Source organism: Erpetoichthys calabaricus, chromosome 9 (genome assembly GCF_900747795.2).
Source record: "Erpetoichthys calabaricus chromosome 9, fErpCal1.3, whole genome shotgun sequence".
In the NCBI taxonomy this organism is placed as follows: domain Eukaryota; kingdom Metazoa; phylum Chordata; class Cladistia; order Polypteriformes; family Polypteridae; genus Erpetoichthys; species Erpetoichthys calabaricus.
Genome location: NC_041402.2, coordinates 82,025,014 through 82,041,530, shown reverse-complemented (window position 1 = coordinate 82,041,530; position 16,517 = coordinate 82,025,014). Strand labels below are relative to the sequence as shown.

Sequence of the window (16,517 nt, the reverse complement as noted above, 5' to 3'; positions counted from 1 at the left end):
GCTAGAGCTTTATACACAGGTTTCACAGGTTCCAAAATAAGAACATGCATTTGCCACACATATGATTTGTTAATGGGGCCACTGTAAATAGCAGACAGTGGCCTCTGGCCATATACTGATCATCACCAAACAGGTATCACACATTTAACAGCCTGTCTGAGTTGTCCCCACTTATCTCTTCCTATCTTCCTGTCAGGTTGCTTACATGTCAGTAGTGTTTTCCCTGTTTGCTGGTTTACTGTATATGGATTTATTTATGGCCTCAATTACTTGTTTAAAATAAAATAATACATATGGAATAAACCTCACAGATCATAGTGGCACACTTCAAACCTTTGGCTACACTTGTCAACATGACTTTTCTTCAGGTAACTCAGTTTCTGTCCACATCCAAAAGGAGTGCAAGTTTAAGTTAACTGGCAGCTCTAGACTGGCTCAGTATGAATGGTATTAAATGTAAGTGTGACCCTGTCTAGGGTTTGTTTACTGCTTTGCTTTCACTGCTGTTAGGATTAGCTGTAATCCTGTAAAGAAAAAGCAGGTCTAGAAAACAAATGAGGTGATGGCTGCAAATGTACGGGTCCTGGCTATGCAAAATATTATCATAATCCCCTCTGGTTATTTGAACATCTGTGACACATTGTGATGTTTGGTAAGCATTATTGTGTTACGGCTCTAACAGATCATTTTAATTACTTGACTAACTGCCTGGGCTTTACACTGGTCAATTTTGCTATTCTTGTCATCATAAAGTTTAGGGAAATTGTTTGTCACTTGAATAGAGTGCCAGGCACAACCACAAAACAGCGAAAGATGGAAGGAGAAGTACTTAGAAGCAAAGAGGGGCTGTGAGTGTCTACAGTATATGGATGACGACGCACATGAAGGCATGCTCATTATGGTTGAGTGTTGTTAAGTACTAGAAGGCTTTCATTGCTGAAACACCCAGTAGAGGCTCATTTTTACTCTAATATTCATCATTATCATCTCCTTTGATAAGCAAAGAATGATGGACATATCAAGAGGGTCAGAGTGATAGGAGTAGAAGCAATGAAGACTTGGTGAAAAACTGCAAAAACCACACAGACACTGGCTGGGCCAGGATAAGGGACAAGGATATGTGGAAATTAAGACAGCTAAGCTAGCTACTCCAAAACCTCTTAATTGCTCTACAGTGTATCTGAGGCAGTGACAAAGATACCCCAGTTTTTCAGAAGGATGCAAGTACAAAAATATGACACATATGCTGTTTTCAGGAGTAGTTTAGCTTATACTTAATTTACTATTTCATTTAACAGTGTCAGTTTGCTACAAAATTGGAAAAGTTCCTTTTAGTCCATGAAAAATAAATAAATGAAACAGAAGAAAATGGTGAGTTAAAGGAATTTATTATCAACATTCAGATTGAAATGTGTTGGCATTGTTATGTGTCTTTGCTGTAAACAAAGCAATGTTACCTGAGGTGTGTTTAACTGCGGGTGGGTGCGTGTGTTTTTCTATGTGTTAACTTTGAACTGCAAGTAAATTCACACTTCATAATAGTCTTCATTTTCTGGGTTGATAGGCACTAATATCACATGAACACTTTTCTTTCTCCTCTGTTTGCTGGTGATAGATCCAATTATGACTTCTTTCAAAAATCATCTACTATTGAAAATCAGTTTTTTTTATTATTCAAACATTGTAGACAAGAGTCCAGTTTGTCGGAAATTCTCTGCCACATGCTTGGAATGTTGGATTTTTGAGGAAAGTGCTTCTAGGACATCATTTTGGTCCAAAGCTGTAGCAATTCTGTAAATGAATTTCTCCAGTGATTCAAGTCCTCTTAACCCCAAGTTAACACCACAACCTGAAAAAAGAAAAAATATAAATACATAAGGCCTACATGATCATACTTACTATAGAAAGAAAATGGATCAAGAGCTACAACAGTCCTTAATTTGCAAAAAATAAAATTTGACTGACTATGATATATAAGCATACACAATATTTTAGCACTAGCGAGATTAGCAAAGGACAACTGACTTGGTCAGAAAAATGGGACAAACTTAATATATAGACATGTACATGGTCCGATCTAGAGCCAGAAGATGAAAAATCTTAAGAGTTAAAACCCATAATGCACTCTAAAAATCATAGTTAAAATAACAAAGTTGGTTCCTGATAATAACTAGATAGACATTTGCTAACTCTACAGTGTGACAAGGTGTAGTTTTTATGTTTTAATTTAAATAATTTAACGGTGAGAGGTGTGCATCACCATCTTTTATTCAGGAGCTGGCAAACTATGGCCCGTGGGCCACACTCAACCTGTGACACAGGCACGATAGGCCTGCTGGCTTTTCATCAAAATTTCTAATATCCTTAAGAAGGCTACTGTTGGCTGGTTTAACGTAATAAGTTACCATGCAGTGCAATCCAAAACTAATTAAATAAACCAGGCTTTTATTATTACGAATAGTCAGAGTCTGCAGTGTTGTAAATATGCGTGGTTTTTGATGTCAGCCCATCATGTATGTTCAAATGTGTTTCATTTTCTGTTCACAAAAACAAACCCAAACTCTTTGATTAATCCAGGCAGCACACAATATGCACCTCTAAAGGCAAGAGGCAATGAGTCAAAGAGTTCTCTGCAATAGCAATTTCATTACATTATCTTAGGACATTAAATCAATATATATTTATATAATTTTCCTTTTTATTTTGAGTTAATAAGCCGAGTTGCCAATTTATTAAGGACACGTACAGTTAGGTCCATAAGTATTTGGACAGTAGCACAATTTTCATAATTTTGGCTCTGTACACCACCAGAATGGATTTGAAACAAAGTGATCAGGATGTGATTGAAGTGTAGACTTTCAGCTTTAATTTAAGGAGTTTACCAAAATATTATATGAGCTGTTTAGGAATGACAGCCATTTTTCTGCATAGCCTCCTCCCATTTCCAGAAGCTCAAAAGTATTTGGACAAACTAATCATGATCATGTTCAATATTTGGTTGCAAATCCTTTACAGTCAATGACTGCCTGAAGTCTGGAACCCATGGCCATCTCCAAATGCTGGGTTTCCACCCTAGTGATACTTTGCAAGTCCTTTACTGCAGTTGTCTTCAGTTGCCGATTGTTCCTTGGACTTTCTGCCATCTGTTTTGTCTTCAGCAAGTGAAATGCATGTCCAATTGGGTTGAGGTCAGTTCATTGACTTGGCCATTGAAAAATAGTCCACTTCTTTGCTTTGAAAGGCCTTGAAAAGTCTAATCTGTCCTTCCTATGCTTGAGATTTACCAGAGCTTTGCACCTTGTGGTAAATCCTCTGTCTTTACTTTTATGAAGTATTCTCTTGATTGTAGACTTTGGCAATGATAGGTCTACCTACCTACCACCATTTGGTTTGGCTAAATGTTATGAAGGGATTCTTCTTCACCAAGGACAGAATTCTGCAATCATCGAGCATAGTTGTCTTCTGAGGTTTTCCTGACCTTCTGTTGTTGCTGAGTTCACCAGTGTGATCCTTCTTTTTAAGAATGTACAAAATGGTTGATTTGACCACACCTTGTGTTTCTGCTCTCTCTCTAAAGGTGTTCTCTTGTTTTTTCAGCCTAATGATGGACTGTTTTTACTTGCATGGACTGTTCTTTGGACCTCAAATTCAGAGTTCACAGTGACAGGATAGGATTGTAAGTAACAAGCTAGTTAAGTTTGCAGATGATACCAAGATAATAATCTGGAATCTGTTGAATAATTGCAGAGGAACGTGGGCAGCATACAGGCTTGAGAAGATTTGTGCCAGAGGAAATTTAATGTAAGTAAATATAAAGTATTAAATATAGGATGTAAAAATGTTAGGCTTTAATACGCAATATGATGTATGAAAATTGAAAGTACACCTTATGAGAAGGATTTAAGAGTTGTAATAGATTTGACACTATCAAATGCCACACACTGTTCAGAAGCCATTAAGAAGACTAACACAATATTTAGTTATATAGCACGATGTGTACAATAGAAGTCCTGTGAAGTTATGCTCAAGCTTTATAACACACTGGTGAGGCCTAATCTGGAGTACTATATGCAGTTTTGGTCTCCAGGCTACAAAAAGGACATAGCAGCACAAGAAAAACTCCAGAGAAGACTGACTAGGCTGATTCCAGGGCTACTGGGGATGAATTATGAGGAAAGATTTAAACAAAAGATGACTAAGAGGAGACATGATTGAAGTGTTTAAAATTATGAAGGGAATTAGTGCAGTGGATCGAGGCTGTTATTTTTAAATGTATTCATCAAAAACACATTGACACAGCTGGAAACGTGTTACAGGTAAATTTGGCACAAATATTAGGAATCTTTTCTTTACACAGAGAACCATAGACACTTGGAATACGCTACTGAGTAGTGTGGTAGACAGTAGGACTAGACTTGATTATATTTTAGAAGAATTAAGGGGATAGGACTTTTCTAGATTGTTCTAATTATATCATCTAGAATAATTCTTCTATTTTATGGAATTAATTGCCTTCAGAATATATACTTCATCACTTCTTCATACAATGGGTCCTCAGAATCTATAATAAATGGCTGAGTTGTATGCTGTACGTGAAGCGGAAACCACAATGTCTTTCTTGAAAACTTTGAATAAGATTTTGAGATAATCAAACTAACCTGACACACTGAAGTCATCTTTATTTCTTAAAGGCACTAAAAGCCATCATTTATGGCTGATCTTTTTATAATGGTATCTGAAATTAGCAGTGCCATAAAAATAATGTGATATTTGAATATGTGCAGAAAGAAAAAGAAAACAGAATGTAAAATACTTGCATATTTTCACCATTTGTAACTGTAAAGGTACTAAAATACAGTAATCTTATCTGCCGCTTCTTCAAAGCTGATGACTCCATTTTTAGAGGCATTTCTAGCATTCCAGTTAGCTCTCAGTTTACAAATACAATATGTTAGAAGTACATTGATAGACTATTATAAATTGCCTCATTATAAAAATCTAGTAATGTAAGAAACGTTTTGAAAAGAATAATTAGGTCCATCATAACTTTTAAGTTTTTCAATTTATCATGAAGTCAGGATTTGAAGTTCCCCAGAGAATAAATATCAAATGCACTGACTGGTAATTTATTGAATATGTTGGTTGTTTTCTAAATGAAGCAACATTTTCTAAAGTTAGGTTGAAATTTCCCACATACCAACTTATAATGATGCCCCCAATATCCTTTGTTATGAACTCATTTTAAAGTAACAGCGAGCATGTATCTTACTATTTACTTCTATTCATACGTTTATTATATGATTAACCACTTTTATAATTTAACATCTTAATTTTCTTCAATCATTACTGCCCGATCATACCCAGCTATAGACCAGCTACTTACCTGTATCAAAATTTAGAACTCTTGCCGCCTCGCCCTCAATTGTAACAGCAATGTTATCTCCCTCAATATATGCTGCATTAATTCTTCTGTGAGATAACATAATCTCAAATAAACGACGACTGCATTGTAGGTGATGTAATGTCAGGTCATTCATCCGAGGTTCAATATCTGATTTGTAAGCATTGAAAGACTGGTGGAATATGTTCTTCATAATCTGAAATGCAGAGAAACAATTCAAGCAGGTGTAGCTTTAGAACTAAGTTGTTTACATTTTTTTTCAGTAGTGCAAACAATAAATAGAAATTCTCTGTACGCTCCCTTTTTGGAGCTTGGTGGCATATCTATTTAAAAATTTAAAAATTAGTCTAGGCTAAAAAGACTTGGGCTTGGTCAGGTATTTTGCTAAAGCTATGATAAGAAGACTGGAGTATTATGCTTTGCCACAGAATGGATAACAAAATTGAGAGTGAAATTATCAAAGCCCTGAACACAGCAAAGAAACTTAATTATTCAATGATTAAATTAATAAAGGCAAACAAAAACAAATAAAATTTTGAAAAAACAAAATTACAGAATTCAAGTAGCAAAAATGCAATAATAATACAAATTAAAAATATCAAGAAGAACCTTTGAATACAAAAATCTCTGAAGATAAAAGGGAGTAGAAAACACTGTTTGGGAAACTAATTCCACTGCAACCTACAGTGGTAGAAGATGTGTTTTATAGAGCCCAGGTATTTTTCAAAAAGCCTATCTGCAGCACCTTGTCACAGATGAGATGCATGATATGTCATAACAAAAGGACCATAATAATGATTCATAAAGTAACTCTGTTTGTTCTGCAGCTTGTGAGGTACTCTCTGATTCTGAGGATTGCCAAATGACAGTGGTTTGCAAAATTAATGAATGAAACTAAATTAATTTTGACTAGCATATATACATCAATTTAGAACAACTAACAATTCCCAAAGTTATCTTGATAGTCCCTAATTTGAACACTCAGAAGATCATTATAGAGGGAGATTTTTGTGTAATAAATCCTACATTAAATACATCATCTCCAACTGTTGCCACAATATCTAAGATTGCCTCAGTAATTTCATGCTTTTCAAGGACCTTAATCTTGTGTAGCCTCTAGAGATTTCTCTACCCATATTAGAGACAATATTCTGTTGCTTATTGTGAGTATCACAGTCATCCATAAATCAGCTATTTATCTATCTATCAATAATATCTATTTCTATCATGCTATTGTTAATTCTGATCATGTTCTAATTGTCCTGGAGCTTAACATTTTAAATAGATCTACCCCAAAATGCAACTGTCAGGAACTGGAATGTTGACTATGCTCCTTTGCCTTTCCTCTCTCTAGTCTTTTGCCCCGAACACCTCTTATCATTGTCTCCTGCATACTAACATTTGGGAAAACAAAGACAAGAGTCAAGGATAAAGGTTTCACAGGATTATTTGCTCTTTCTTTATCAATGGCAATCTTGCAACAGACAATGGCAATTTGTTTTAGTACATTTAGTTAGAATTCAGTATGTTCTGACCTTTTGGCTTTGAATAGGATTTTTGCGTTTTGCTTTAAAACTGATTTCCTGGTGTAATTTTGTAATTTTAGTGTGTAAATTTTTGGATTATGGACTTATTTAAAAAATAAATTTTACTTTCAACATGTCTGCTTCTTTGCACCTTCACTCTAATTTGTACTATTCTTCAGATGCAAGCAGTCACTGGCATTTTACAAAATGTCATTTTGTACAGCAGAACACCTGGACCCACTGCTGGTTGCCTATTTGGGCAAAGATTGGAGTGGAGGATGCATGCATCTATCTGCTCCACAAGACTTATTCTAACCTGGACAAAGCTGGAAGCACAGTGAGGGTTTTTCTTTTATTTCTCCAGTGTCTTCAATACCACCGCGCCATCCTTCTTAAAGGGGTAAGCTGACAGATATGCAGATGAAGGAGACTATGATGTCCTGGGGCCTCATGTATAAACGTTGCGTACGCACAGAAAGGTTGTGTAAGAACGTTTCCACATTCAAATCGTGATGTATAAAACCTACACTTGATGTAAAGCCACACACATTTCCACGGTAGCTCATACCCTGTCGTACGCAAGTTCTCCGCTCGGTTTTGCAGACCGGCGGCACCCAGCGTCAAAGCAGTGCTACTGTTCCTGTCTGGTTACCCTTTCTTAGATCCACATCCACGACGGCGGCTTTATCAAATACACTGAAATTAACCGCATATCGTTCATAAATTTAATGCATCTGATTGTAATTAACCAGTAACAATATAATGGTCCACAGAATGGTCAAACTATTCTAAATACCATAACTGCTTTAGCGTTGTTACTCTCACTGCACCTTCTTCTTCTTCTGTCAGCTGCTCCCGATGGGGTTGCCACAGCGAATCATCTTTTTCCTTATTACTCTAACTGCACCACTCGGAGTATTTATATCACTGTATCTGAGTGTGAATCACAGATCTACAGCAGCTGATTGGAAAGAGAATTATCGGTATACAGCATCAAGCACTCACTGCCTCAGCCATTCGCTATTTGAACTGCTCTCATCCTCTTTGTAGAACTGTTTGTTCTTGCAAGTTACCATGAGGTAATTGTACTTATGATACAGTTATAATATTGCACAACCTGAGCCACTTTATTTAGCGTGTATTTACATGTGATGACGATATAATTTTTAAGATGAAATGCAGCAAAATATGTTGATTATATTATACAGATAAAACTTTAACTTTAACTACACAGTGCTGCAGTGCTAGCGAGCTTGAGCTTCGTTCACGGTTTGTTCGTGCCTTGTGCTGTATTCATGCTGTGGCTGGCGCGACACTGGAAGGATAGATGGATAGAATAATGAAACATTATGAAGATATTTCGATGTTCCTTAAAAGTTTTGAAGAATCGGCGTTCTAAGCTTACAGATGGCTTAACATCTATTACAAAGCTGATTGTGTGGCGATTGGTTATTTGGACAAAGAAAAGTAAGGACAGGAATTGGGGGTTAGTACGTTTGAAAAAGACAGTACTTCTGTAATAAAGCATTTCATTGAAAGTTGCGCATGGTGCAGCAAGCATCTTGCTGTAAGACATGAAAAATCTCTGCGCCACCGTGTTTCCATTTTTAATAACATGCTTTAACTCAGATCATCATGAAAATGATATCACGTATACTTCTCAGTATTTTAATTATTCAGAGAGCTGTAATATTACGAACGTAATGGATTCTGTGTCCTGTCGGAGGAAGAGCATGTAGTGATTCAGGCACATAGAGCACATATAAGATCAAATACAAAACAAAGCATTTAACGTGCTACTTTAGTTATGATGGGATTTGAGAAACTAGTAAATTAAATGATTTTAAGATGAAGTTTATGATGTTCTACTTTAATGACAAAATAAACTACGTGATTAAAGTGGAAATTTCGAGATTAAAGTTGACATTTTGTGCTTTTTTCACACTGTGTGCCTTTTTGGTATTCGGAAATCCCTAAGGTTGACTTCGCAGCACTAATTAAAGACACGAAGGAGAGGACCCCATCGGCAAAGATCTTCATTTCAGGTCCACTACCTCTCGTCAGATGATCAAACGAGTACTACAGTTGTCTGCTAGGATTAAACAACTGGCTGCAGGGCTTCTGCAAGAATCAAGACATCGGATTCATCAACAACTGGGACCTCTTTTGGGAAGGACCGCATTTCTTCAAGCGAGATGGCCTGCATCCGAACAGTTTCGGTGCCCGGGTCCTCTCCTAAAACATATCTAAGGTAATTCGTTTATCTTGACTATCTATTGTTTAATAAAATCTTCCGTAAAAGTGCACAACATTAATACTGTAATAACCAATCTCAATGCACATAGAAAATCTAGGCAATACGGCATAAACACCAATAATTTAATTAAAATTACTACATTAGATGAACAATGTATTAAAACTATAAAAACAGACTATAGATTAAACAAAAAATACACATAGAGCGGCACTAATAAAAATAACTAAGTTCCTGTTCCAAATATCAATAACACACATAGTGTTCATCTCTGCCCCTCCGAAACATTAAATATGGCACTATTAAATGTTAGAGCTTTAACTAACAAGACGTTTTTTATCAACGATCTTATTAGTGATAGAAAATAGATTTATTGCACTAAGTGAAACGTGGCTTAGCTCAGATGGCGCAGCTGTTTTAATCGAATCTGTGCCTCCGGATTACAGGCGGTGGCTTGGTAAACATTTACTCAAGCCGGTTAAAGTGTAAAGATGTCAGTTTTGATAAATTCAAGTCCTTTGAGTATCTTGCCGTTGTTATTCATGGAGATTGTCACATTCTAATATTATCCGTGTATAGAACTCCTAAATTCAACGTGTCTTTCTTTGAGGAATTCTCTGACTTAATGTCAATTTTAATTACGAACTATGACACACTCTTAATAGTCGGCGACTTTAATTTTCATATAGATAATCAGTGTGACCAAAAAGTAAAAGAATTTATGAACCTCCCGGACTCTCTTGATTTGAGACAGCTCGTTAATCAGCCTACACATAAAGCAGGTCATACGTTAGACTTAGTAATTACTAAAGGACTAAAAGTTGATATAAAGCAGGTCATTGATACGGGTCTATCAGACTATTTTCTTCTACTTTTTAATATAGAAATAATGATAGAAAACACTCATGAGAAGCATATTGTTAAAAAACGCTTCTTTGACTCATCAGCAGCTTTAAAACTTAGCAAACATTCTAAGCAATCAGTCCATTTATAGTGCCAACTATAATAGTGAGGATAATGTAAATAATAATAATTCATTACATTTATATAGCGCTTTTCTCAGTACTCAAAGCGCTATCCACCCAGGGAGGAACCAGGAAGCGAACCCACAATCTTCTTACTGCAAAGCAGCAGCACTACCACTGCGCCACCTGTGAGGACGTATAGTATAATACGAATAGTAAGGTGGAAAGATTTAATACTAAAGTGAGGGCTGCTGTTGACATAGTTGCACCTGAAAAGACAGTTAAAAAATCTTCTAGCATTGTTATACCATGGAAGACCCAAAGAGTGTCTGATTTAAAGAGAACATGTCGTAGAGCTGAGTGTAAATGGAGGAAGACTAAACTAACTATCCACTATGAAATATTAAAAGTTAAAATAACAGAATACAATAACACATTCCGTCTTGAGAGGCGCTGCTATTTCTCTAAGAATATAAATAACAATTCTAGTAATCCCAGAGTCTTATTCTCGACGATTGATCGTCTGCTAAATGCAGCTAACTCAAAGGAATGCCTCCTAAGTACTTCCAGTAAAACCTGTGAGGCTATTGCTGTATTTTTCAATCAAAAAATTAATGATATTAGAAATAACATAGTATATCTCCCCAAAACTAAGGATCCTCCTAAACCCCAGCATTCCATTATAAACAAATTAAAGTCTTTCACAATGATAGATTTACCTGATTTACATAAAATAATTTCTCAACTGAAACCCTCCACCAGCGTCCTTGACCCAATACCAACAAATTTTTTCAAAGAAGTATCGGGTGTGCTAATTGATAATGTTCTTGACATAGTAAATTCGTCATTAGATACGGCGGTCTTCCCAGACTGTCTTAAGACTGCGGTAGTTAAACCCCTACTTAAGAAAAATAATCTTGACCCCTCTGCTTTTGAAAATTTTAGACCCATCTCTAACCTGCCTTTCTTAAGTAAAATTCTAGAGAAGGCAGTCATTATGCAGTTAAATGAGCACCTCAATAAACATGCTATTCTTGATAAATTTCAGTCAGGTTTTAGAACAAATCACAGCACAGAAACTGCACTCGTTAAAGTAGTAAATGACTTGCGGGTAAATGCAGACAAAGGCCATTTATCTGTTCTCATCCTCTTAGATCTGAGTGCCGCATTTGACACCATTGATCATAATATTCTTAGAAATCGCCTTAGTCAATGGGTGGGCCTCTCTGGCAGTGTCTTAAATTGGTTTGAATCCTACCTGGCAGGGAGAAAATTCTTTGTTAGTTGTGGTAATTACAACTCAAAGACACATGAAATCCTATAAGGTGTTCCACAAGGCTCTATCCTGGGTCCGCTTCTCTTCTCAATCTACATGCTTCCATTAGGTCAGATTATCTCAGGGCACAACGTGAGCTACCACACCTATGCTGATGACACACAGCTGTATTTATCAATAGCACATGATGACCCCTATTCTCTTGATTCACTAACACAATGTCTGACTTGTATTTTAGAATGGATGAATAGTAACTTTCTCAAGCTAAATAAAGAGAAAACTGAAATCTTAGTGATTGGCAATAATGGATACAATGAGGCTATTAGAAATAAACTGGATGCATTAGGATTAAAAGTCAAGACGGAGGTAAAAAGCTTAGGGGTAACTGTTGACTGTAATCTGAATTTTAAATTGCACATTAGTCAGATCACTAGGACAGCATTTTTTCACTTAAGAAACATAGCAAAAGTTAGACCTCTAATATCATTGAAAGATGCTGAGAAATTAGTTCACGCGTTTGTTTTCAGTCGGCTAGATTACTGTAACGCAATCCTCTCAGGAATACCCAAAAAAGACATAAATCGTTTGCAACTAGTGCAGAATGCAGCTGCTAGAATCTTAACCAGGAAAAGAAAATCCGAGCACATTTCTCCAGTTTTGATGTCACTACACTGGTTACCTGTGTCATTCAGGATTGACTTTAAAATTCTGCTTATGGTTTATAAAGCCTTAAATAATCTCGCCCCATTTTATATATCAAAATGTCTGACATCTTATATTCCAAATCGTAACCTCAGATCCTCAAATGAATGTCTGCTTGGAATTCCAAGAGCAAAACTTAAAAGAAGTGGTGAGGCGGCCTTCTGCTGTTATGCACCTAAAATCTGGAATACCCTGCCAATATGAATTCGCCAGGCTAATACAGTGGAGCACTTTAAAAAACCGCTGAAAACACATTACTTTAACATGGGCCTTCTCATAACTTCACTGTAATTTAAATCCTGATACTCTGTATATCCAATTCATTATAATAACTATTCATGGTGGCTCTAAAATATGTACTAACCCCTACTCTCTCTTCTGTTTCCTTTTCCGGTGTCCTTTTGGTGGTGGCTTGCACCACTACCATCTACTCAAAGCACTGTGATGTTCCAACGGTGATGGATTAAAAGCCAGAAGTCTGCATGACCATCATCATCAAGTCCTTCAGTGAGAACCCTAATTACAAAGAGGACTATTTCATTTATGTTAGGTAGAATGCCCAGAGGGGACTGGGTGGTCTCGTGGCCTGGAACCCCTGCAGATTTTTTGTTTTTTCTGTCCCCCCTGGCCATCGGACCTTACTCTTTTTCTATGTTAACTAATGTTGTCTTATTTTAATTTCTTATTTTGTATTTTATTTTTTCTTTTCTTCACTATGTGAAGCACTTTGAGCTACTTTTTGTATGAAAATGTGCTATATAAATAAATGTTGTTGTTGTTGTTGTTTTTTTCACCGTACCCTAATAAGCTTTCATATGACACTGAGACGGTGGGCTACGAATCGCCTTTTCACGGCGACTTTGATATGTGACAACTTCTTTTTTATTTCGGGCACTTTGCGACTTTGTGAACTTGAGCTTTCGAGTTTCTCCGACACGCTATGTCACTCGATCAACTTCCTTTATGTTGCTTATATAACTGTTTAAACCAACAAATAGTACGTTTTTCTTTGCCTTCATTTGGTATTTGCTGAAATTCTTCTATTTTTCCTCGTACTTTTGCCATTGCCTTTTCACAGAACGCTGGGCTTAAGGGCTATTTATAATGATTTGCATATTCAAAGAAGCGTAATTCTGGGAGGAGTTGGGGCGGGACAGCAAGCACGTGCATGTGCGTTTATTTTCACACTGAGCGGGATTTATGTAGTGGAAGAACGCGGAAGTTGGCGAACAGATTCCTGCATCTGGATTTTTCTGTGCGTAAGCACATTTTGGCTTTTGTGCTTACATCATGTTATAGTGCGAATTCTACGCACAGCGTTATGCATGAGGCCCCAGGTTATTTGTCAGGCAAACTGTAGCTTGTGTGGCTCAAGGACCATGTTTCTGATGTGGATGGGAGAAACATTGGAGCAAAACCAAGCAACCGATTATTGACTTTTGGTGCACCAAAGAACCTCTGTGTCAGAACACTATTTAAGGTGTGGATGCAGAGGTGGTGTAATCCTACAAGTTCTTATGGGTAAACATCACTGACATGGATAAACTAAACCAGAATGGGCAGAGCAGGCTCTTTTACTTAGTAGACAACATTTCTTTAATCCCTGCTGTCCTACTGCATCAAAACCTCTGGGATGAAACCTGGAAATAATGAGTAGTGATTTAATCACATTTATGTTAGGCAAAATGACTGTGTTTGGGTGTGGAGACTGGGCAGTCTTTTGGCCTTGGAACCCCTGCAGATATTGTTTTTTTCTCCACCTTAAGTGAACTATTTTTTGTTTGTTTGTTTTTTCTGTCCTCACAGCCATTTGGTCTTATCATCGTACTCAAATGTAATGATTTACAATATGATATTGTATATAAGGATACTACTTTTCTACTAATTATATGTTTATGCCATATAAGCTTGTATCAATTTATTTACTTATTCATTCTTTGTTACCTATTCATCATTTTTTGCCTAATTTGATCTGTTTGGCTTTTCTTGTAAGTTTCTCTTTAATATCTTGTAAAGCATTTTAAGTTATATATTTTGCATATGCGCTATTGAAATGAATACTAATGACTTTGTTTTTGTTGCAATGTGGGTAGTGTCATCCTTCATATCTTTTACAACTGGTAATATTGCTTCAAGAGAGGCCCATTGAATCCACAAGCTAATTAAAAATGGCAGGCTCAGTAATAGGACACACTCTGGATCTCTTGGAGGTTGTAGTGAAGGAGAGAATTAAAACAAAACTGAGTGCCATTATCAACAATGCTGCACATCTTCTCTCTGACACAACAACACTGAGGACTTTCAGCCAATGGAGTATTCAGTGGAAATGTGTCACTGGGGCTCCTTTATGCCAACAGAAATACACCAGCATGCCTCACTGTGACTGTGACTGCCATGTTGAAAGATTTTTAGTATTTATAGAGTGTTCGCATACCATAGTGTGTGTGTGTGTGTGTATATATATATATATATATATATGTGTGTATGTATGTGTATATATATACAGTATATATATATTGTGGCAGACAACCAGGGGTCTTACCCAGTCGGGACGCCCATCTGTGGAGAGGACCAGGGGAGAGGACATGTCAACAGCAATACCTTCCCAGGAACACAAGAGGGCAGCCCCCCTGGCTTGCAACCGGTGCCTGGACAGCTCCGTAGCCTTGGTATCTAGCACTGCCGCCACACCCAGAAGTGCTGCCGGAGCACCTGGAGCACTTCTGGGTGCAGTATAAAAGAGGCCACCTCACTCCATTCAGGGAGCCAGAGTCGGGAGGCAGAGGACAGAGCTTGTGGGAGAGTAGTGGAGGCAGTGGAAGAGAAGGAGAAGAAAGTAAAGTAAAATGGATTGAGCATTGTTAGTGTTTTATGCACTGTGTGTGTGCTTTATTGAAGAAAAGAAATTAAAAGTGTGTGCTTTTGAACTTGTGTCTCCTGGTATCTGTCTGTAGTCAGGCTGATCTTCCACAATATATATATATATATATATATATATATATATATATATATATATATATATATATATATATATATATATATTGGGAGATGGCCGGCTGTTCATCCCGGCCAATACCCCCAGGCCGCTAGATGGACGCTGCAGGGAGGCTCAAGGACTTATACGTGCCCTATAACCCGGAAGTACGTCATGATCATATGACCAGAAGGAACGACGTGTTTCCGGGTTGAAGAGAAGGACTTTTTATCTGACCCGGAAATGATAAGAAATCACATGGACTGTAGGATGGGAAACACTTCCGGGTCAGGGAATATAAAAGAACTCTGGGAAAGTCAGACATTGAGCTGAGCTGGGAGGTAGGGTGGCGAAGTGTCTGGGAGTGGAGGATTGTTGGTGATTATTGATTATCGTACTTGTATGTGTAGTGTGGAGTGGAGGGTGCTTTGTGCACATAGTTATTATAAAATAAATAATAATTATAATTTTACCTGGTGTTTGGAGTGGTACCTGAGGGTTTAAAGGAGCTCTAGCGTCCCCTACTGCTACAATATATATATATATATATATATATATATATATATATATATATATGTAAGTATCTGTTTTTTTAAAGACATTCTGTTAAAGCCAAATTTCCCACACACGACAAATAACATTCTATCAATTCTATCTATAAAACAAATAAAATACAAGCCAGACAGGCATGTGAATTAATTGCTTGATATTTATGGTGTTAAATATGCAAAATTAATGAGCTTACTAAAAAAAAACTACCATTGCAAACAGAATTCTAATTACTGACCACATGAAAAACAGAGCAACAAATGCTTAAGTCATGACATCCTTATTAAAAGCACAAGTCAGATAAGATTTAGGCCCTACGGTTACCAAGGAAGGAAAATTTGAAATGCAATCATAGAAATCAATAATGCAGATGAAATTAAATTGAATGAAATAAACAATATATTTAAAGAACACTATAAAATATTAAGTACATCCTAAGATAAACTATAAGGCTAAAGTTAATTTTTAAGACTATTTGATAAACATGACATATCACAGCTTCACACATGCTGTATAATGAAAATGGGTAGACCTCGTAACAGTCCTGAAAATCAAGAAATTATGACATCTCTACAATGCCAGAAAGTCATTTCAGTTTATTGAAGATGTCTACATTTGAGGAAGCAAAACAAGTATGCAATCCTTCTGTATGACTGCAGAATGTGCATCCAACCAACCAATTTCATTATTGAATAACAATATTAACTTTCATTACTCAGCAATGATGGAAAAGGTTTTTATATGCATAATTTCAGGAGATCAAATGAGATTTACTAAAAATAGACAAATTCTATCATGCTTTTGACAGATGTTCAATGTGTCATTTTCTCCTGTAGCCACTGAGCTTTCTGAGGTTGTGCTAGCACTTAA

General features: G+C 36.7%; 1 protein-coding gene across 1 annotated transcript in view; it reads right to left on the bottom strand.

Moving 5' to 3' along the window:
- Nucleotides 1-1,359: 1,359 nt before the first annotated feature.
- The window catches only part of si:dkey-234i14.6 (uncharacterized), a 136,252-nt gene continuing 121,094 nt past the window's right edge, over nt 1,360-16,517 (bottom strand). Inside the window, exons 4-5 of the mRNA XM_051932017.1 lie at nt 5,384-5,597; nt 1,360-1,849 (exon numbers count right to left, since the gene is read on the bottom strand). Of these exons, the coding sequence (XP_051787977.1) occupies nt 1,671-1,849; nt 5,384-5,597 (393 nt within the window). The 3' untranslated portion in view covers nt 1,360-1,670. The remainder of the gene's footprint in view (nt 1,850-5,383; nt 5,598-16,517) is intronic.